The 21,370-nt window shown below is 48.0% G+C and overlaps 1 protein-coding gene across 2 annotated transcripts in view; it reads right to left on the reverse strand.

Moving 5' to 3' along the window:
• Positions 1–6,272: 6,272 nt before the first annotated feature.
• Positions 6,273–21,370, reverse strand: part of ARHGEF4 (Rho guanine nucleotide exchange factor 4) — a 46,686-nt gene continuing 31,588 nt past the window's right edge. The window contains exons 2-10 of one of the 2 annotated variants that reach the window (XM_041486929.1): positions 18,497–18,676; positions 15,498–15,680; positions 14,346–14,525; positions 13,538–13,770; positions 11,887–12,016; positions 10,936–11,067; positions 9,767–10,010; positions 9,068–9,145; positions 6,273–7,857 (exon numbers count right to left, since the gene is read on the reverse strand). In XM_041486929.1, the coding sequence (XP_041342863.1) occupies positions 7,700–7,857; positions 9,068–9,145; positions 9,767–10,010; positions 10,936–11,067; positions 11,887–12,016; positions 13,538–13,770; positions 14,346–14,525; positions 15,498–15,680; positions 18,497–18,622 (1,464 nt within the window). In that variant the 5' untranslated portion in view covers positions 18,623–18,676 and the 3' untranslated portion in view covers positions 6,273–7,699. Of the gene's footprint in view, positions 7,858–9,067; positions 9,146–9,766; positions 10,011–10,935; positions 11,068–11,886; positions 12,017–13,537; positions 13,771–14,345; positions 14,526–15,497; positions 18,051–18,496; positions 18,677–21,370 lie in introns of those variants that run through there. The other variant, XM_041486927.1, reaches the window with a different exon arrangement.

Genomic DNA, 21,370 nt, shown 5'->3' on the forward strand with positions numbered 1-21,370 from the left:
GAAGGAAAAGAGTGGAGTAGGTGTGAAGTGTGGGTAATTATCCTTTTTCTTTAGTGTGTGGGTGGTTGTAAAGCTCTGGGGGAGCAACTAAGCTTCTTGAACTAACTGGCTATTTTCATTTATTGTAGGTCTCCAAAAATAACAATAACTTACCTGGTAACCTTCTGGAAAAAAGCAACACATGTGGAAGAGGAAGGTGCAACGTGACTGCATCAATCTGCAGGAATAGTGTTTCATTGTCAGGATTATTGCTACAGTAGTTTTAAGTAGTTGAGCTTCTAAAATTGTAGCTGAGCAGAAGGGATGCTATGGACAGATTTTTTTTTTTTTCAGTGTGTTTTTCCTGAAGCTAATTGTTGGTCAGTTATCCTGGGATTACTTTCATGTTACAGGTAGATAGGTTTGGGAGTGTTTTTTGCAGAGCACTGCAACTGATGAAAATTCATAATCCTCAACCAGTGGGTTGCTGAAATCTGGGATGCTATAAAGGGAAAAGCTGTTCTTCAGAATGGTGCTGATCACTCTCAGGCTAGAAGGATTCTGATGTGGCTGTTCTCCTGGGAGTCTGCTGCTGTGAAACCTGACCTTGTACAGTATTCAACACCTGTAAGGACATGGTACTGAATTCTTAAGTCTCTAGATAATCTAGAGTTTCTTTCATGGTGGTTCTAAATGTATCCATGGAACTGCCCAAATGGTGGGTCAGTAATGGTTTGACATTCCCTCTTGCCAGATGGATTTTGCAGTGGCAGTGTAACTAATGTGTGTTACCCTCCCCTCAGTGACAAGTGGCTCCACTTGCTGTGGAAGTAAGATTTCCCTCATTTAGGGGCAGCTCTGAACACCTGAGAACAGCCAGAGCCCCTTCCAGGAAAGTGTCTGCTCAGTTAGTGATTGGTAGAAATCAGGTAAGAAATTTTGAGTTTGAAGTTTTCCTGTTAATAATTATGGGCAAAACCAAAACTTGCTGTTTCTAACATCTTGCTTTAGATTCTAAACTCTGGCTTGCCGTAAACAAAGTCAGGTAACAGAAAGTTTCATTGGTGAGCTCCCTTGGGATCAGGAATGATGTACTTATTTAGATGGGAATTTTTTTGTGTAGGAAATGTCAGTGTTGCTGAATTGCATGGGTAAAATGGCTGACTCGTGTGTAGGAGGCTAAGTGCACTCCAGGATTTTATTTTAGTATCCATCAGGCTATTAGCTATCCTGTGTTAATCATCCAGAATAGAATGGAGGCCATGTGATGACTTCAGTTTTTTAATGTTTATTTTAAAGAACAGCCAGAAATCTTTGGCAGCTGTGGGAAGCTGGATTGTGTCACAGGGGGAATTGCAGATGTGGAGGGGAGACTGTTGAGCCTTGTGGGTACAGGAACCCCAGTTGTAGTCCTTGGTGGCTAAGAGATCCTTCCAACACAAATGTGACAGAAAGAACTTGACAATGAGCAGCTCAGCTGTCAGCTTAAAGTACCACAGCTGGGCCTTCATTTTTGGGCTATAGTAATCTACTTTGTAGTGTTTTTCAATAGCTTTTCCTTTTCTGGGCAAGAAAGGTAAAATATGTGGGCAAATTGATGCTTCAGAAAGGGGAAGGAGAACACACCTTCCCAAAGTTTTGCTTTTGCTAGCCCTGTAAGAATTGTAATCATGTGAAGTGCCCAGCTGAGCTCAAATGCAGCTCCCTCTGCTTCAGTGAACACGTGGCTGTATTTGGGGATTAGGCTTTTCTTGATGGTGTGATTTAGATAGCAAGTATATTATTTCAGGTTACTGGAGGTTAAAGAAAAAAGCCATAAATTATTATCCAGCCTGGGTAATGGGTGGGTGCTGCTCAGGAGAAAAGGGAAAGAAGTAGGTGTGGAAGGATAGAAGGAACTTGTAAGCAGAATGCTGTTCCATAGCTGCTCTATAGTCAGTAGTTAATGCTTTTTGGGAGGATTACAGAATGATACAAGACTCCAAGTTGGTAGCTTGTTTATTTCCCATCTCACAACTGTAAATGTAGGCAGTCACACACAAAGGTACACAGCTCTGGGGTAAGTACCACAGGTATTTCATTTGCACAGGCTGTGAAACAGGGAGCTGCTTTGGTAGCAAACTTGTGCAAAAGAGAAGCTCAGGACGTCGGGAGAGGAGGGGTGTAGTTGCAGGGGGAAAGATGACAGGAGTGTTAAGCCAAAAGAACAAGCAGCCTGTATTTTTCCTAGAAGTGCCAGCACTGCCAAAGCCATGGGATTTTAGTCATGTAGCTTGTTAAGGGCATGTGTGAGACACATGGGAGAAATAAGGTGTGAGGTGTTAATGGCAAGGCAGGGCAGCTGGGATTGCTATGTGGCTGGGAAGGAGCACCCTTTGGCTTCTGCTGAGCCTGCAGCTGTGTGGCTGGGAGTGGAAAGGAGGTGACTCCAGGCTGCTGCCTGCAGCTGTGGTCCCCTGGAGGCATTTCTGTCTGCTGCCAGGTCACATTGCTGGCTGCACCTTGCACTGCCTCCACTCTGACACGAGCTGCACTGATGGGTCACTGCAGCCTGGAAGATTGAGTCCCTCCCCACACTGTCCAACTGAAAGAGCACCACTGTGTCTTCAGGGGGTTAAAATCAGGTGAAAACACTTCTGGTTTTTTTCAGTTAATTTTTATCCACTGTCAAAGTTCTTATTCTTTAACCCATTACTTACCTGAAGACCTGACCCTACAGCTTTGCTTAGGCTGGGAGCTCTGGGACAAGGAGTTCCTGCTGGTAGGCTGGTACAGGACATTCCAGTTGATATTTTGGGTTGTACCAGTGTGGTACTGCTCATGTCAGTAGCAGTGGCAAGTCCTCCCCCTTTGGTAGAGAATGTGAGCAGCAGCAGGCAGGCACAGGCTGAGGCTGCAGCAGTTGAATGAGGTGTGAGTAGTTCCCTCCTTAAAGCTTGAGGAGTTGCTGTTGTACCATGTTCACTGTCCAGATGGGCTTTGCAATGCCCATAACCCTCATGAGCAGGTACGTGGTTGGACTTGACAGGAGAATTAAAACAACTGAAGTAATAACAGTGAAGAAGAAACCAGCACTTGCTGGATGCTGCCCCACCTGCCAGGTGCTGACAGCTCCAGAGTCTGGGAGGTGAGTGGTGCAGTGCTTGTTCAAAAGACTGATGGTTGCATACCAGTCTTGCCACAGACTTCTTGAATGATGCTGTTACATGAAGGTGTGCTTCCACTACAGTGAATCTGGAGGAGCACAGCCTGATATTTTGACACATCAGGTGAAAGGCCTTTTTATTTTAAAAAAGCTCATTTCTGTCATTCTGGCATCCAAAGAAATGAAGTGTTCTCATTCTGAAGCTGAGATTCTTTTGTTACTGGCAGGTGCCTTCTGAGTTATCCCTGTTGGTGACAGTGAGGTCTGGTTTTCAGGTGGTTTTGGGAAGCAGTTGGGGATACCCAGGTGCAGATGGTTGGCACGTGGTTGGCTCCTGGATGACAGAGCTGTGCTGGCTCTGCAGAGCAGTGTCCTGCACAGTGAGAATCTCCTGCAGTGTACTTGGTGAGCCAAGGACTCTGCTGGACACAAGATGGGGCTCCTCCCCAGCTGATACCCCACTGTCCTGGACAAAATGGACAAAACAGGAGAGATATTAAATGCTGCTTTGGGGAAACTCTCTCTCCATGGGACTGACCTAGTTCTTACTTTGAGTTAGCACAAAGACAGTTCGTGCTGGTTTTGATGCTATTAGAACTTGAACAGTATATACACCCACGGTGTCTGAAACTATTCTAAACTAATAGTTTAAAATAGAGGCTTTTTTCCTTTTTTTTTTTTTGGTCAGGGCACAGACTGTGTTATTTAGTAGCCACTGGTTCATTTAACTGGTAGCTTCAGTAAATCATTCTTTCATTTGATTCACATCCTTTACATAATACTGTGTTTTATTTGACCAAGTGAAATCTGGGCAGATTTAGGTCATTAAGAATCATGGCTGTTTTTACAAGAAGCTTCCTAAATGGATATCTACAGAACGAGAGGAACAGGTAGAACCAACACCCCTAAAAAAACCCCCAAACCACCCCTGACTCAATCTCTTTGTCCTCTTTATGAAACTCAGAAAAATAGTTCTGAGCAGTTCAGCTGGTTCTACCCTAAAATCCAGAAGGGTTGGTGTTGTTCTGACTCACATCAGGAGCTTCAGTTTGTTTTGTATGCAAATCTGTATTTCTGGCCCCTGTTGAAGGTTCAGCTCCAGAGAAAAGGTTGCTGATGTCTCACAGCTCTGATTCTTCATGGTTCAAATGGACACTTCTTGTGGAACTGGCACGATGGTCTTGTCCATTTAGCTCAGAGAGCTTGTCAGAGGCTGTTCTTGGCCAGCCAGAAACCCCATTCTCACAAGTTTAGCTGATGCCCTTGAGATCTGCTCGCTGTGCACACCCCCAGTCCAGCCTGCACAGGGGTTCACCCCGGTTCTGTCCGTTGGCAGAACAATGGGAGCCACTCCAGCCCAAATCCAGATGCAGCAGGGAAATCTGGGCTTGGTTAATCTGTTACCATCTCACACACAGGTACACTTTGCCATTTAATGAGTAACTTGGGGGATGAGATGACTTTTGAGTGTCTATTCACTTAAAACCTAAGGAGGTTACACCTGATCTGTGACAGTTTGTTCAGGAAACACCGAGGGTTATGGTGAGAGTTGGGAGGTGGTGCTGGCTGTTAAACTAAGGATGGTATTTTGTGATGAAATCCTCTTCAGAGCAGACTGTGGGGTGGGCATGTTGAGCACAATGGGTTTATGGGTTTGAGCCTTACCTGGTTTCTGTGTTGCTGCTATAACTCCACCACTTTGTGTGATCATTTTACCTGATCTCAGTCTTGCATAGGGGATTGGATCCTAGCTCCAAATGTGGCGTTCAAGACTAGAATCCCAACTGAGGACACTTTTTAGAAAGAGTACTGATAGTCAAGTGGAGAGTAGAATTCTTCCAGAAGTAATTAACTGCCCATTGACTGGGATGCTGTCTGGCCAGAGAAGTCTGGTTTGGCACTTCAGAAATTTCTGTAAAAAAAGTGTCTCTGTAAATCCTTTGTGAGCACTGGTCAGAGATGCGGCCAGTTGTGGAAGAGCTGATAAATGATGTGATTATTTTAACCACTGGATGCATATTTACTGTTCAGAGTATTGCTACACAGGTAAGTAATAATAGCCAATTCTTGTGTGTGTTTCAGGGGGGAGGAATGGCAGGGTTGTTGCACTTCACAGCTGCTGCACTCCATGGTCCTGTGCCACTCTCACCCCATTTCCCTTGGGAGAAGAGGTGAGGATTTCTACCAGTGACTTCGTTGTAGATGTAAAGCTGAGTATATTAAGCAGCATTCTGTCTAAGACCAGATTGCAGCAAGGGGAGCTTTGAATAGATGTCAGCACTTCCTTCACACTGGGGACAGAATGGTTTTGAGCAGGGATATAAAGAGGTTTTAGGAGAATGTCCATCCTTGAGCGAACCCAGATAGCAGCTGGACAAGACTATGAGCACCTGATGCATTGTCACAGCTGGCCATGCTCGGTGTGGGGGGTGTAATCCTTTTTCTGTTGGGGAGGGGATTGTCCTCTGCCCCTCTACCCCCCTCCATTTACTACAAGGCTGATGATAAGCTGAGAAAATTGATAATTTTAGTGCCAACAGGTTTTGTTCCTGGCCAATCAAAACAAACATGCCATGGATAAGAAAAGGAGGGTGCAGACACTTAGGGTAAACACAGAAAGGACAATTGTCTTCTGTTACGAGTGGTGCTGGCTGCAGTTGTCTGATAATTACCTGTGTGTGTGTGTCTGTGTGTGTGTCAGGGTCTCTTTGTCACCATCTCCCCTCACGGGTGTCTGTACACACCTGGCAGTGCCTCTGTGTCTGCTGGGCCACGTGTGTCTCTGGGTGTCTTGCAGTGTCCCTGTGTCTGTCTCTTGATGTCTGTGGGTGTATGTTGTGCTAATACTGCTGTAGCTGCCTGATCTCAGTGGCTTCTTAGATAGTGTTCTTGGTTGTTTTTTTTTCCTTTTTCCCCCACTGCCTCCCAGCATTGACCCAGTGTTCTCCCCAGAGCAGAGAGTGACCCCTCTGGTCATGTCCCTGTGTCCCCACAGCTGGGATGGCTGCTCTGAGGTCACCTTCTGGCAGGGCCCCTGTGGCTGAGCAGCCCCTGGTGGAGCTGCAAGAGCACAATCCCCACAGTGACTTTGGAAAGAAACAGCTTCACACAGATAGACGGGCAGGAGACAAACACAGGCTGAGAGTCACTTTTACAAGTTTCTTTATGAAATTAAATGTTGCCCCTGGTCTGGGGGGAAGATATAGTGCAAGAAGGAGTTTGTACATGCTACTGAATTCAGATATCCCTGGATGACCAGACTTTGGTCAGCTACAGCATCAACAAACACTGGATTTCTGAGCTCTGCAGTGTTCACTCACACTTGAGCTGGAATGAGCCAGTGTCTTCCTTCCACTGTCACAGGATGTCTCCTAATCTAGGGAATTCAGTCAGTATGGCTTCTAACTCTCACTATGGTAAGGCAAATCTTTTTGCTAACCAAGGTTTAAATTCATTCTTTTTGGCCACCATTTGAAACTTGGGTACTTAAAGTGAGGCTCCTTATGCCAAATCTAGGCCTTTATCAAGTGGTTTTCCATTTTTAAAAGTGTCAGCAACACTCCTTGAATTTGAGGGTCTGTGGGAGTTTGCATAACAATGACATTGCAGAGTTGAACAGCAGACTCTGACTTCTGGGAGCTAGGTTTGCAAATATTGACCTTTCTTTAAAAAAAAAGGAAAAGAAAAATTAAACAGACAAAACAGGCATCAAGTTAACAACATCTGACAAGAACAATTACAGACTTACAAAATACACAGTTCTGATTTTTACCATAAATAAACACATTACAAACAATGAGCATTTTCATTGGCCAGGAAATATGGCAGAATGATGGAGAGACAAGAATTTAAAGAATTGCGTATGGTATTAATTAGGCACATTTTTCTCTAACTTATGTAACTGAAACCCACTAGAGAGATTCTTCGACTTGACTCATGCTGCAGGTTGGCACAGTTTAATGTAGGACACCTTTCACCGGTGCTGCTGGACTAAAGGGAGGGAGGAGGTCACAGTGCAGTGCTCACTGTGCTCTGAGTGCCTGCAGAGGCTGCTGAGTTAGTTTGGACACGTGGAGGAGGATCACAGCTCTGAGAAACGCAGGGCATGGGCTGGGCAGAGCAGAAGGGTTCATCCCTCCTCATCACGGACTCTGAACTGTTGTTCTGAGCAGGGCAGCGGCCACGGGGCCAGCGGGTCCATCAGCTGCCCTCCCCTGTGGCAGCTGCCAGCCAGCAGCGGTGGGCACAGCAGGAAGGCGTGAGTCCAAGTACAGCTGACAAGGTAAATCTCTCGGGCTGCAGCCTGTCCAGCTCCCTGCTGCACGCTCCTGGAGCTCTGCCTGCTGGGCAGTGCGGGGCTGGCTCCGTGGCACCGCTGCCCGCGGTGTGCGAGCGCCCACGCGGCCTCACCTGGGAGCCGGCGGGTCAGCCGGGCTGCAAAATAAATAGGGGAGGCAGGAGCGCCTGTGCCATCCTCTGTAAACACAGGGTTGGATGAACCTGGGCTCCACCTGCCAGGAGTGACGGATAAAGTGCTTTCTCAGAAGGGGTTCAGGCACAAACACGGGGCTGCCCCTATTTCCGGAAGGGCGTCAGCCTGCTGATGTTCTGCCAGAAGTTCGAGGGCTTGCGCTTGGGCTCTGCCAGCATGAAGACCTGCTGCTGAGGGAGCGTGGTGGGCAGGGTGGGGTGCTTCTGCCGCATCAGGAAGTCATAGTAGGGCCTGGTGACAGCTGGGAGGAGGAGGAGGAGGAGATGGGAAGCACGTTAGTCAAAGACAGCTCCTTTCCCCCCACTCTACCGCCTTCTCCAGTCCCCATTAAAGCTGCACGGCTGTGAATTGAGTTTGTCTTAGTGTAACCTTTCCTTCAACTTATCCTTACTTTCAGCAGTGCCTTTTAGGACTGGAGCTCATGTGGAAGGCTCAGAAATGTGTTGCACAACTGTCAGGTGTTCTGCCAGCACGACAGCAGGGCTAGAGAGCGCAGCTCAGGACTGGTGACAAACTTAGCTGGTGCTTTTGCCTGTGCTGGGAGAAGCAGCTGCTGTGCAAGTGATGCTGGTGCCTGTTACAATCTCCTGGGCTGGATTTCTGACTAGGAATGGTCAGTGCCTGTGTGGAGAAACAAGGCTGGTCTGTGCAATTTCCTCTAGTGCTGTGTCCCAAGGGCTTTGCTCTGTTGGCATGGTCTGGTCTCCTTCCAACCTTCCCCCTGTTTGCAGCCAAATCTTATTTCTGGCCCTTTTTGACATTTAGCCAAGCTTTCTTTCAGGAGATGTGGCTGGGGATTAAGTGCTGGCTGGTACCACCAAGAGGAAGTGGTTGCCTCTGTGGGTTCAGAGGAACCAAGCAACACCTCTTCCTCTGAGCAGAGAGAAGGGGAAGGTGGCATCAACAGGGCTGTCTTCAGCCAACAGTGCTGTGGGCACAGGAACCTTTATTTTGCTTGACTTCACTCTCCCCTGGCTGCTGCTAATTGTCCTTGTCTCTGACAGGTTGAATGAAGAGCTCTGCCCAAGCATGGTTCCTACCCCTGGCACCCTGCCCAAGGTGCAGGTTTCAGAGCATCTTCCACAGGCACAGCTGCCCAGCAGGAACAGTCCCTGCTGTGGCCCTCTGTGCACCATGGGGATTACTAAAAACCTTGCCTTTTGCCAAAGGGAATGCCATACTGCTGGGAAAGCCTGCTCCTAGGGAGAGGCTGTGCACTGGCCTGGAGGAGAAGCTGCTGGGTTTTGGCAGAGTGCTGATTATGTGCAAAGTGGCTCTCCTGGAGTTGGGAATCTCCAGCCATCTGTATCTACCAGGAATTGTAGTGCAAATTGTCACCATCTGGCCTTCTCAAGAGTTTGTTAGTGTCACTTCATTGAAGCCTCTCCCATGTAATAAATACAGAGCCACCCCCCATTGTCACAGTGTTCCTGTGTTCAGGTGTGACTCACCCTTGGGCTTCCCAGCATGGTGCTGCTTGCTGGCATTCAGCATTGCCTGCTTTTTCTGCACCTCCGTGATGGAAAACCCTGGAAGGTAAAGCAGATTTCTGTCAGCAGCAGGTCATCATTGGGTACCTCAGGAGAAGACAGGTAGGCAAATGCCTGAGGTGAGAGGCCACAGTTACTGCCAAGGCTGGGGGGCACAGCTGGGCTGCACAAACCTCCTGCAGGGTTTGCTGCCTGCCCCTCAGCCCATGCTACACTGGGGGGAGAAGCCACTCCAGGCCACTGGTGGTTGAAATTTTTCAGAATACACTAGGCTGAATTAAGAAGGATTTGGACAAAACAACACAAATCCTGTTGTCCAGTGAGAACCCTTGACTGAACCTGTTCTATGCTGTTCTGGACCCTGTATATAATGTATTGACTCTTTTGTCAGCCCTGCTTGAACTCCTTAAGACACATCAGCCTCCCTGAGGACAAACTCCAGTGATGGCTTATGGTGATTTGCAGTTTTTTAATTGCACAGATTCATTCAGAATGTGTAATTCAGCAGCTCAGAGCTGCCCTCGAGCATGGGCTGGCTTCCCCACCCTTTCACTCCTCAGGCATTAGCCAATGGGTAAAAAAAGATGAAAAGCCAAAAATAATAATAATGATTTTAAAAAAACAAAAAAACCAGTCTCCCAACATTGCCTCTTTCCATACCTGTCTCCTGGTCGAGCTGCACCTGCCTCCTTTCATTCTCAAATGCCTTCAGCCAGCGCTGTTTCTGCTCAGGCTTTTTTGCACAGAATAAATGGACTTCCTCAGTGTCTCTGCAGTGCAGCTTAAATGCATTTTTCACACTGATATTGAAGTCCTTGTCTTTGCCATCTTCTACGTCCAGTATTTCCATGTCATCCATGTTGATCCGACTCTTGTAGTACAAGATGTCCCTGCGCAGAAGGTCCTGGAAGAGATCACAACACATGTTGCTGTTTCTTGGATGTGGTGGAGAATTTAACTTTCCTGCTATCATTACAGTCTGTAAAAGAAATGAACAGTGGATTTGAGTCTGTGGAACTGCAGAGTGCTGAGCTGCTGTGGGCACTGTAGGGAACCACAGTGCTTGTCCAGGCAGTGGGGTCAGGACTGGCTGGTGGCTGTGGTGGGGCCTATCTGCTGCCCTGTAGCTTGGGTGTTGCACATGATCCCAAATCCTCATTAAGCCTCTGACTGAAAACACTATTTGAATCCTTCAGTTCCAGTTAAAAAGCAAAAATATAGTATTTAGCTCTTGGTTTTTTGTTGACAATGAAAAGTAACTTTGAGAACAGTGATTTTCATACCTAAGTTACCTGGAGCTACCTGCATGCTGTGGAATAGGCAAAAACTAATTGGCACATTCAGTTCTGAAATTCCAGAGGAAGGTACTGTTCATTGGCTCCAAGAGGGAAGATTTCTGTAATTACTCAGCTTATGAAAAAAAGCTGTACTTACAGACTTACATGTGCTGTTAGCATGGCCTTACTGACTGCCAGGGCCCACAACTGTTCATCAGATCTGCACTTTTTTCTGAATACAACACGAAGGTGGAAGTTCAGATGAAGTACAAGGTAGTTAAAAGAACTTGTGTGACAATACTCACAACTGAGTTGTACAGAATAACCCCACACTAACCCCGGAAGCTGTGCAGTGCTTTCCTCTTTTGCTGTGAGGATTAGGCCAGTAGCTGATTGCTGTGCTCAGGTGCACAGAACACCCCAGGACCTCAGAGGAAAGACTGCACAGAGTGCCAGGAGCACATGAGGCCAGGAAGAATTAAAGAAACACAGGGGTGGAGAGGGAGTTCACTAAAATCCATCAGCACAGCAGTAGCCAGCTTTCATGGTTACCTTCTTGCAGCAGACAAGCTGGTGATCGAAGAGGAAGAACATCCTCTGTTGGCTCTTGGCTTGAGGGTGGGAGATTTTGGCTAATTCCCCAGAATAGATGAGTTCTGAGCTTCTGACTAGGACATCTTCTCCCTGAGAACAGCACAAAGAACGGGTTGGTCTCAGCCTCCTCTCAAAGTGGGAGCCTGAATTCCTGCTGACAGAACTCGTGTGGGAATGAGAGACAGCCTCTGTGCTGGAGGACAGCCCTTGGCACATCAGGGAGACACTGTGCCCTTGGTACCCAGGGGGTGAGAACTGAATTTGATTAGAACATTAGCTTGTTAAAATTTTTTAAAATCTCCTTTTCCAGGGAGTCTGCTCAGGAAAGCTGCTCCATCCCAGATATAAAGGGGGCACGTAAGCAGGGAGCTAAGAATTCAGCCTGACATCCTTGGGCAGGGAGACAGTGTGGGTTTATTGAGTCTAGGATTTAGAAAACCAGTATTTTCTTTCTTTTATTTAGCAATTTTTTTAAATGAGTCTACAGGGAACCTTGGTTTCCTCTGTGGCTATGCCAGAACTTGCCTTTCTGCAACAGTAACCTGGCTTGTTAAGAATTAAGGAGTGATTTTGCTCATCTTGAAAGTTTGAAGTCACTCAAGATAAAGTGGGGGGCAAGACAAAAATAACAGAATTTCACTAACCCACATGCTGATTTCATTCTGCAAGGAAAAACAGGGAAGCAAGAATCCCAGGGAACATGCAAAGGCATCTGGTCTAGCTGGATTATATGCCAGACCTGCTCAGTTGCACTAAAAGATCATAACTGCTTAAATAAAATCAGACTCTCCACAAAGATGGGCAGAGAGCTCAGGTGGGGCTAGACAGTGAGATATCACTGCAGAGAGAAGCTGTTGGGAGGGCAGAAGAGGAACAAGGTGGAATTCCTTGGGCAGGGAAGTCCCCTACCTCCCAGTCCTCTATGGAGCTCTGCCACTGAGCGATCTTGTCGATGTTCTCCAGCCGCCGCTTCCTCTCGTTGATGAGCCGAGCCACGTTCTTCATGGCATTCAGGGCAGCCTCCACATCCTTGAAATCCCTGGGGAGGGGCAGAGGCCTGAGGCTTGGCAGAATGGCACGGGGGTGTTGTACCTACACTCCAGAGAGCAGCCTGGCACAGAGCTGGGTCTGGAACCAGGAGTTCCACCTGCAGTCTGTCCCAGCTGTTCTGTGCTGGAATCAGAGACAGCTGCTGCTGTGGCAGCTCTCAGACACTCTCTGCTTTTGAGGCACAGGTTAGATGTTGATTAGAACAATAGCATGTTACATTTTTTAAAATCTCCTTTTCCAGGGAGTCTGCTCAGGAGAGCTGCTTCATCCCAGACATGCCCTCCCTTTATGTGTAAGGGAGGCACGTGAGCAAGGAGCTAAGAATTGAGCCTGACATCCTGGGGCAGAGAGACAGTGTGGGTTCATTGAGTCTGGTAACAAATCCTGGCCACCTCTGGGGAAGGGAAGGGAAGGGGGTAAGTCATCAAATTTAGCTACAGAGGTGTAAATACAAGTTGCTGAAGAACCTCCAGGTTCTCATTTTCTTTGTGCAACATAACACAACTCGTTCACAATGCTGCTGTTCCCATGCAGGGACTGGTCTGTGGAGCAGAGGTGAAGCAGTCCAACAGTAACTGGCTTGGTTCAAACATGAGCTGATGGATTATCTGGCAGGGTAGGACAGAGGCTGATCTGCCCTCCCCACCCACCATCTGTGGCCACCAGCTACTTCTGCTGAGTTCAGAGCAGCTGGGAAGGAGCTGAGCTGCACAACTTGGCTCTAAGGCAACTCTCAAAACATCTGTGCACTTCCTTAAGGAACAAGACATGCTTAAAACCATTCTGGGAAGCACCAGGGCTGCAATTAGGAAGGTGAAATTAAGTCAGACCACAATGGACCAATATCAACACTGTCATACAGATTTTTCATGTTTTCAGGTACTTAATTAAGTTATTTGACCCAAAGGGAGTGCCTTCACCCTGAAAGTGAGTGATGGATTTGGGGGCTTTGGGCTGGCATGACAGGGCACCAAGCGTGCATGGCTTGACTGCTGCAGGGCACAACTTCCCACTGGTGAAGTGCAGCTGTATGGGCATGGTGGGATATATTCAACCATGCTTTTGGAGGCAAAGTTCTGAACAAAACCACCAGAAACACGTAGCTCCAAAGTATGTATGTGCTGGTATCACTGATGCATAAGCTGAATAAAATAGAAAAGGGCCATTATGAAGTCGACCTTGTAAATCTTGATCTGTGACAGGAAAGCTGAGTGCTACTGTAGTGGGAAATTTTGTAAATGTACTTTTATGATATACTTATAATAAGTTATAAGTTATTATTATTATAATATTATATAAGTTGTATACTTATATAATAAGTTATATATAACTTATGTAATGTAAATATACTTTATAAAATCATATAAATACATTTCTTTTCCTGGTTTCTACATGGTAACCTGTAAGAATTGAGCTGGCTGCAGTTAGCCACTGCCCTCCATGCATGATCCAGCACGAGCCCATTTCCATGGGAGCATCCTGGCTCCTTCCCTGCCCCTCCCTGGCCTACCTGTGCTGGGGGTTGGTGTACTTGAGCAGCTCGGCCAGCTGCAGGGGGTATTTGCAGATTTTCTGCACGGGGGTGAGCAGGAAGCCATCCAGGGAGATGTCAATCATCTTCTGCAGCAGGCGGCAGGCCTCGAAGAAGTAAACGTACTTGTTCACCTTGGTGAGGCGCGACAGCTCCAGGCACGCGTTGGGGTGGTTGTTGCAGTACTCGGAGTAGATCTGAAACTCTGTTTGCTGCAAGGCACAGGGAGGGATTTATTGCCCATGTCCTTCAGACTCCTGCGCCTGTTTGGTGATTTGTATCCTCTAACTGGAGCTGTTTGCTCATTTGTATCCCCCACAGGCTCTCAAGCTGGAGTTCTAAAGCTGGGGGCTGGCAAGGTGTGTCACAGCTTCGTCTGAGAGACCCAGACATTCCCACATACCCTGCTCTGGGCTCAGCTGAATGCTTTTAGTGCCCACACCAGCCACAGCTGATCCTTCACTGACCTCAAAATACCATTACTGTAAACTCAGTCCCACTCGAGATTTTGGAGTATTCCTACATTTTCCCTGAAGTACCAAGGGCTGGCAGGGACTATAGTGTTCAGAAGATAAGGTTCTTTGAAAATGCTCTTTCCACAGCCACGAGAGCTACAGGGTATTTCTTTGGGAAGTAGTTGAAAACAGCTAGGATAGAGGGTGGTGGCATTTAGTTTGGTTGGATGGGTCTTTTTAAAGAAGACTTCAGTTCTGTCGGATCAATTTCTAAATCCTCTGGCTCAACCCATGCTCAGCTACCCCTTTCCCATGAAGTCCAATTTACTTACATATTCCAAGAAGCATGAGCCAACCTCACTCAAATGTGGGTGGTCTTTGTTAAATTTCTTCTCTAGTGCTTTAACAAATTTCTTCTGGCACCTGTAGATGTCCTCAATATTCCCAAAGATTGTCTTCAGCTGTTCTTCTGTAAACATGTCGGCTCTCTTGCGGCACTGCTTAATGTAACCCTGAGAAAACCAGATTGGAAAGCTTCCTGAGCATCTGCTCTGTGGCACAGAAAGCCTCAAGGACTGCACTCAGGTGTACACCAGGCTCCTGCATTTCCTTCCTGCAGATCTGTACCCATCTGTAACTATTATTTCCTCTCATGTTACCCTAAACACGGTACAAATAGAAGCTGCCACAGACACAGCAGCCCTGGGTGATGCTGCAGCCCACACCTGAAGGAGTCACAGAGCTGCTTTCTCTCTTGCTGAAAAAGCCTTTATGTGTCTGCAATGGGGTGCTCTGACTCCAGCACTGGTAGATTCAGACCAGTCAAGTCCAGGTGTGGACCTGGTTTGGTGCCTGTGTGAGGAGCTGCCCAGCTGACTCAGCAGAGGAGAGCTCCGAGGGACAGGAGGACACTGCAGAGGAGAGGCTTGTTTGTGTGTGCTCTTTGCCCTAGCTGCCTCTGCTGGGAGCCACTTTTGCACCATTGCAGTGGAGAATTCTGTTCCTGCAAAAATTCCAACTGCCTTCACTCCCCCAGTGTACAGGATGGATCTCTTTTAGAAGAGGTGTCACAATATTCAGCCTATTTGACAGTAAAGGATCCAATTGGCTGAGCATCCCCCACTTGTTTTGATCTGAGCATGGCTTGCCTGAAGGCTGGAGTTGCTGATTTTATTACCCCAGAACACATATTAGAGAGGACAGCAGTGCTAGACATTTACTTTTCTCTGGCTTGGGAAATTCAATTAATTCCATTTAATCAGAGCGCAAGTGAGTGCTCCAAATGCAGAGGCATTTGGGATTTTGCTGTAATGAATTGTCTTCTGTTTTCTAACCATATACTGGCATTCAGCAGAACTGATGAAAATCCAGTCTCGTTTTCAGAAAAGCTACATGCTTAGGATCCCTTTCTGGGCAAGCATGGGACACACAGTCCATTATCCTTCAGAGAAGCTCTTACAGTCCTTTCCCCCTTTATTCCTTACCTCACAAATGTCCTTCAGGTGCTTGATGTAGTCTCTCTCTGTGCTTATGATCTCGTTGATGACGTTGGTCCTCATTTGGTCTTTGGTGGTCTGGCCCATCCCAAAGCGCCGGGAGTCGTCCTCTTTGCCCCCCTCCACCTTCAGGGGATAATCTTCCATGGGCTCATCCTGGTTCACCCGCAGCTGGGAGGCACACAAGATGTTCACTGCTCCTGTTGCTAAAAACAGCTCTGCCAAGGAAGTGGCTGCGTGGCAGACACACACTGAGCTGGGACAAGGTGAGAGGAGGCTGTGTGTATTGCCTGGAAACATTTTCCCCTCGGGGAGGCTGAGGCCAGACAGTCACTTTGGGGAGGGCACATGGCAGCTGCTCCCACTGTGACATGGGTGGGTTTAGGCAGGCATTTCTAGTGGACAGAAGTTACAGGAATAATGTGGAGTCCTTCAGGAATAATACGTATAAAATCAGGACAGAAATGGTTGATTGAGTGAATTTTTCTTAAATATTTGAAGGGACACTTCGGGAGGGAGGGGAGAACCAGTAAAGGTTGGGTTTTTATCTACTTTATTGTTCTCATACTGTCAGTAACAGATGGCCCCTCGGTAACTGCTTCCCCGGGATTATTTAAAGAGAGTTCATTGCTAAAGCAGAAGCAGACCAGCTGCCTGTGGGCACCGAGGTGGGAAAGAAGGGCAGAGCAGGGCAGGGCAGGGCGGTGTGGACTCTCGGTGCCCCATCAGATGGCAGCACAGCACGGGCGCAGGGAAGCACCGAGCTCAAGGGCACGGACTGAGCTTTCCACTCTGAGCTCCCTTGCCTGGTACTGCTGCGTGCCCCTGGGAACACTGCATGGCTCAAAGGATCCGTCCCAGCACAGAGAAGGAGTGAAAGGTAGGAAGGTAAAACAAACATAATTATAGGAATTTTTAGTACAGTGACACAGAACTGCTTTAAACTTTTAATGTAGTTTCTTCTAGGCTCTATGACTTACCACTTGATACAAACACACCTACGTATAAAACACAGCGCACACCCTCCCTTGCTAACACAGGCACACATTACATTTACTCACTGCTGAAGCCTCAGGATGTGCAACCCTGGCTCTCCTTCAGTGTGAGCAGGACATCGGCAACTCTTAAACTCAGACCTCAAATGTGGCCTGAAACTCAAATGTGGAGTGACAGAGCCCTGCAGTCTAAGCCAAGCCTCCAGACATACCAGCCCTCCCTGCAGTGAGCTTGAGAGCCAGTGGTAATTAGCGGGAAATCTTCAGCTGGATGCTTGAATAAGCGTTGTGATTCCTCTGTTAAAAGAATTTCTAACTCTGCATCCCTAATGCCTAGCACTAGTCTGCTTTACTCTGACAAGTTTTTGCCAGCCAGGACAATTCAACTTATCTGTAACATGAAAGAAAAAAATTCTGTGTTTTCATTGCAAGAAAAAGCAGTGCTGAGGTCTTGGTAATCTTATTTGCAAAACATTCCACTGTTTGTATTAATTACGCAGCTGAGACTAACTCCTGCAGCCTGTAACAAAGCATTTCAAAACTGCCCCGCTTCTGCAATGACTTTTGCTACAGACACCGGATGACCTCGTGTCACCTCCTTTCATGCTTCACCTGGTTTGGGGTCATTTGTGATCTGAAGTGACCTGGATAAAGAGCTAAAGGGCTGAGAATCTCTGCCCTTAGGCACCTCGCTGCCTCTGCAGCGCTGAGGAGCCTGCCCCGAGGTGGTGAAAGCTGTCAGGCACTGACACCCACAGTCAGGAGAAAGGAAAAAAGCCTTTCCCCTCAGCGGGACGGCGAGCACAGCAGTTACCAGCCTCCCACACTCCTGGTCCCCCCTGCTTGCCCTGAGAGCTCAGATGTGTTTCAGAAAGCTCTGCAGGATGCAGTAGGCACTGTCTGGGCTGGTCTGCACAGCTCTTCTGTGTGGGCTTTGAAGCTGGCACCAGGGAACAGCCTTGGCCCACAAGTGTCTCACATTGCCCCAGATCATGGCCCAGACATTTCTTGTGTTTTTCTCCTCCATTTTTTAGTGCCTGGCTCGCAGTGCTGTGTGACAGCCCAGCAGCCTGGTGGCTGAGGCGGTGCATGTGAGCCAGGTGGGTGCACTGCAGAGAGGTGCCTTTGGTGCCACGCTCATCTCTATTGTCTAAGTGGACACTGGAGTGAAGAATCCAGGGATCTGCATCAGGGATTCTTCCAGGAGAGTGCTGCTTGCTCCTGGAAGTGGATGCCATGTGCTTGGGCACAAATCAGCCAGTGTACAGATGGGTAAGCAGGAGCCAGACTGCAACCACCAAACAGGGCAGCTCCCCAGCTGGCACAGCTCAGCTCTGCTCTCCTCTGGAGCTGAACCTTTTGCCCTGATTTACTCATGCAGAGGGAGTTCTCCACACTGGTGGCTGCTCAGCCAGGAGGGCACTGTCACATTCACATTCTCTGAAAAATCCCTTTGCCCAGGATTTTTCTCCTGGGAAGCTGAGAAGCCTCAGAGAAAAGGAAAACAATTCTCATCTCATTTGCTTCTCCTGTGCTGTGCTCATGTGGAATGTGTTTGGAGATTGTTTACCCACAGGTGATTGTTCCATTGCATTCTGCTGTGAGTTGTTTTCACTCTTTGGCCAATCAGGGCCAGGCTGTGTCGAGACTCTGGAAAGTCACGAGTTTTCATTATTTCTTTTTAGCATTCTGTAAGTATCCTTTCTGTATTGTATAGTGTACTATTCTTTAATATAATATATAATATCATAAAATAATAAATTATCCTTCTGAGAACATGGAGTGGGATTCTTCATTCCTTCATTCCAACGTCGAGGCACAATACAATAGGACACCCTGTACTGTAGCCCCTTGTAGAGGAATACTAAACAAGACATGCTGAACCATCTCTAGCAGTGAAAGTCCTTAGGAGTCACCACAGAACATTAAACCTGGAGAAGAACAAACACCTACTGCTAAGAGAGAGGGCACAAAGAAAGATGAAGATCTTACCCGAACAAAGCTGGCTGGAAACCAGCCTTCACTGTCCAGAATCCTCCCCCACCACCACTCCTTGTTGGTGGCATCCATTACTTCGATGACATCGCCGGCCTTGAATCCCAGCTCCTGGTCATCCATGGTGACGTGGTCCCAGAGGGCCTCTGCGTACACCACGCTGCCATCGCTGATGAGCTGTGGGCAGAGCGGGCACACCGTCAGTCCCTCCACGGCAGCAGCACCGAGTGCCAGCCTGCCTGCAGCCCCGGCACACGTGCTGCTACCTCCGCACCCCCGTGAGCAATGAGGAGCAGCTGCAAGGCTGGCAGTTGGCTTTTGCCCTGCTCTCAACAGCATTTATTCAGAATCACTTGCACACACTATGGTTAGCACCATAAAAAAATTAATTCTGGTATTTCATCCTGCTGGTTTTGCCTCAGCCAGTAAACAAGGCTCAGTGGTACCTTGTTTGTGGAGGATGCTCTGGTGCTGCCAGTGCAGCTCTGCTTTGGAAAGCCTTGAAATAAAACCTTGAGCATCAATATTTAGAGACATACTTCAGAGCAAAAAGTTCTGGAATGGCCTGCCCAGGGTGGAGTCCCCATCCCTGGCAGTGTTTAAAACAGACTGGATGTGGCACTGGGTGCCAGGGTTTAGTTGAGTTGTTGGGATTGGGTTGGACTCTGTGATCTTAAAGGTCTCTTTCAACCCAGTGATTCTGCGAAAAAGCATTCAGAGTCCTCAGAGCTTCTCTGGAATAGCTAAAGCCTGAAGCCTGTAAGGTGGTTAAACATAGCACTTAAGATGCTTAAAATAAGACTCCTGGAGAGTTTTAAATAATTATATTGAGGAACAACAGTTATTTACTGCTGGGGCCCCCAGAGGCCCCACTCTAGGAAAAACAGGACCCCCAACAATCAAAGAACTCAAACCAAAACCAAAGCCATGTGTCTGGAAGCTGAAAGGAGCTCTGAGCTCAGTGATGCTGTGCCTGGAGCCATTGCTGACCGTTCCCACCTCAGCTGTGGGGTGGCCAGGTAACACCTGGGTGCTGCTGCCGTGGGGTCTCTGAGGGCTGAGCCTGCTGGCCACCACAGCAGGAGTGCCTGATGCCACTGGTTCGTCAGGTCTGAGTCTCCCTTGGATTTCAACAACTCCAGAGCACACTCACAGAGTTCCCAGGGCCCGAGGGTACCTGGGACTGTCTGAACACCAAGGGTTTTCCCAAGAAGATGGAGTGTGTAGTGGAGTTCTGCTGAAAAGGAATTGGCAGTGAAGGCCTGTTTTTCTCCAGGAAAATGGTGCAATGATGAATTATGGGAAGACAACAGGAAGACAGTATGGGAGGCATATGGGAGAAAGAGAAAAGCTGTAGGAAAGCCACTGTCCCTGGCAGGTGTCCCAGCTGTGCAGCAGTGACACCACAGCACACTTGGCTGCTCAGTCACCCAGAGCCATCCCCTGCTCTGGTTACTGCTGCTGCCTCTCCACAAAGGAGAGATAGATGCACGTTGGAAAAGAACGTCAGCATAAGCATCAACTGAGTAAATCAGAAGAGGGTTAATGAGGCATTTGAAAGAAAATTGAAATGCAGTCTGCCTTTGGATAGCAAATGCCCCTTCACTGAACCAGAAACAGCTAATGCAGTGTTTCCATTCTGACAGAAATAACAGGATGATGAGGAAGGAGAGGGTGAGAGGTTCCCACTTATCTACACAGCCAGTGTGTAGCCAGAGCTAGGTGGGATGCAGTGCACTGATGCTATGTGTATCTCTGTGAAAGCAGGGGATGGATCCATGGGGCAGCAAAACCAAAAGGGTTATTGATGTATTAAAAACAACAAAAGTGCCTTAGAATGGTCATGTAGAAACCTCTCCCCCCAAAAGGTGGTGGGATCAGCGCAAGTGAACCACACTAATGCACACAGGGTGGGAAACAAACAGGAGGAGTCCAAGTCCCCACTCCTCCTGGTGTGGAAGGAAAACTGGGATACAGCTGCCACCACAGCAACGTGGTGGGATGATTCTCACAACTGGAGCGCTGCAGTGGGTGGCCACAAATCCTTCAGAAGGAGCAGGCATGGAAGGAGAGGCAGTGGGGGAAGCCTGTATGTGAGGGAGTGTTTTGATGGTGGTGATGGCAGTGTTGAGTGTTCCCCCTCTCTGCTCTCTGGTGCCCAGTGACAGAACCCACAGGAACAGCCTGGAGCTGTGGCAGGGCAGGTTAGGCTGGATATCAGGAAAAGGTTCTTTCCCCAGAGGGAGGAGGGGCACTGAACAGGATCCCCAGCATCACAGCCTCAAGGCTGCCAGAGCTCAAGGAATGTTTGGACAACGCTGTCAGACACAGGGTGGAATTCTTGGGGTGTCTGTGCAGGGCCAGGACTTGGATTTTGATGATCCTTGTGTGTCCCTTCCAACTCAAGATACTCTATGATTCTCCAAATATACTTATCCATGAGCTGGATGAGGGGATTGAGCGCACTCTCAGTTATTTAGAGGTCTTAGCTTTTTAGCATAAAGCAGTGACAACTAGAGTAGGGAAGAGAGTGTATGTAAAAGCGTATTTTTCCAGACTTGGCTACCAGATTTCAGCTCCAGAGGAGCAGCTGGGCCCTGGGTGAGGGCAGGTGTAGCCACTCTCACAAAGAGCTCTGCTGCTGCTTTGGGCAGTCCATTTGCAGCGGGACTGCAGGGAGTGGTGCCTGTGCAGATCACAAGCCGGGCCCAGCTCCTCCTGCTGCAGGGAGGGAGAGCAGCAAAGGGTGAGGGGTGCCTGCAGCCCAGCCCTAGGCAGGGTGTTATGAATAAAAAGTTATCTATTTTTTGTTTAAGGTTGCAGAGTTAAAACCGTTGGACCGGTTGCTGTTAAGTTAGCTTCATTGTTAAA

This window comes from Pyrgilauda ruficollis, unplaced genomic scaffold, assembly GCF_017590135.1.
Source record: "Pyrgilauda ruficollis isolate IOZ18807 unplaced genomic scaffold, ASM1759013v1 scaffold79, whole genome shotgun sequence".
Lineage (NCBI taxonomy): Eukaryota > Metazoa > Chordata > Aves > Passeriformes > Passeridae > Pyrgilauda > Pyrgilauda ruficollis.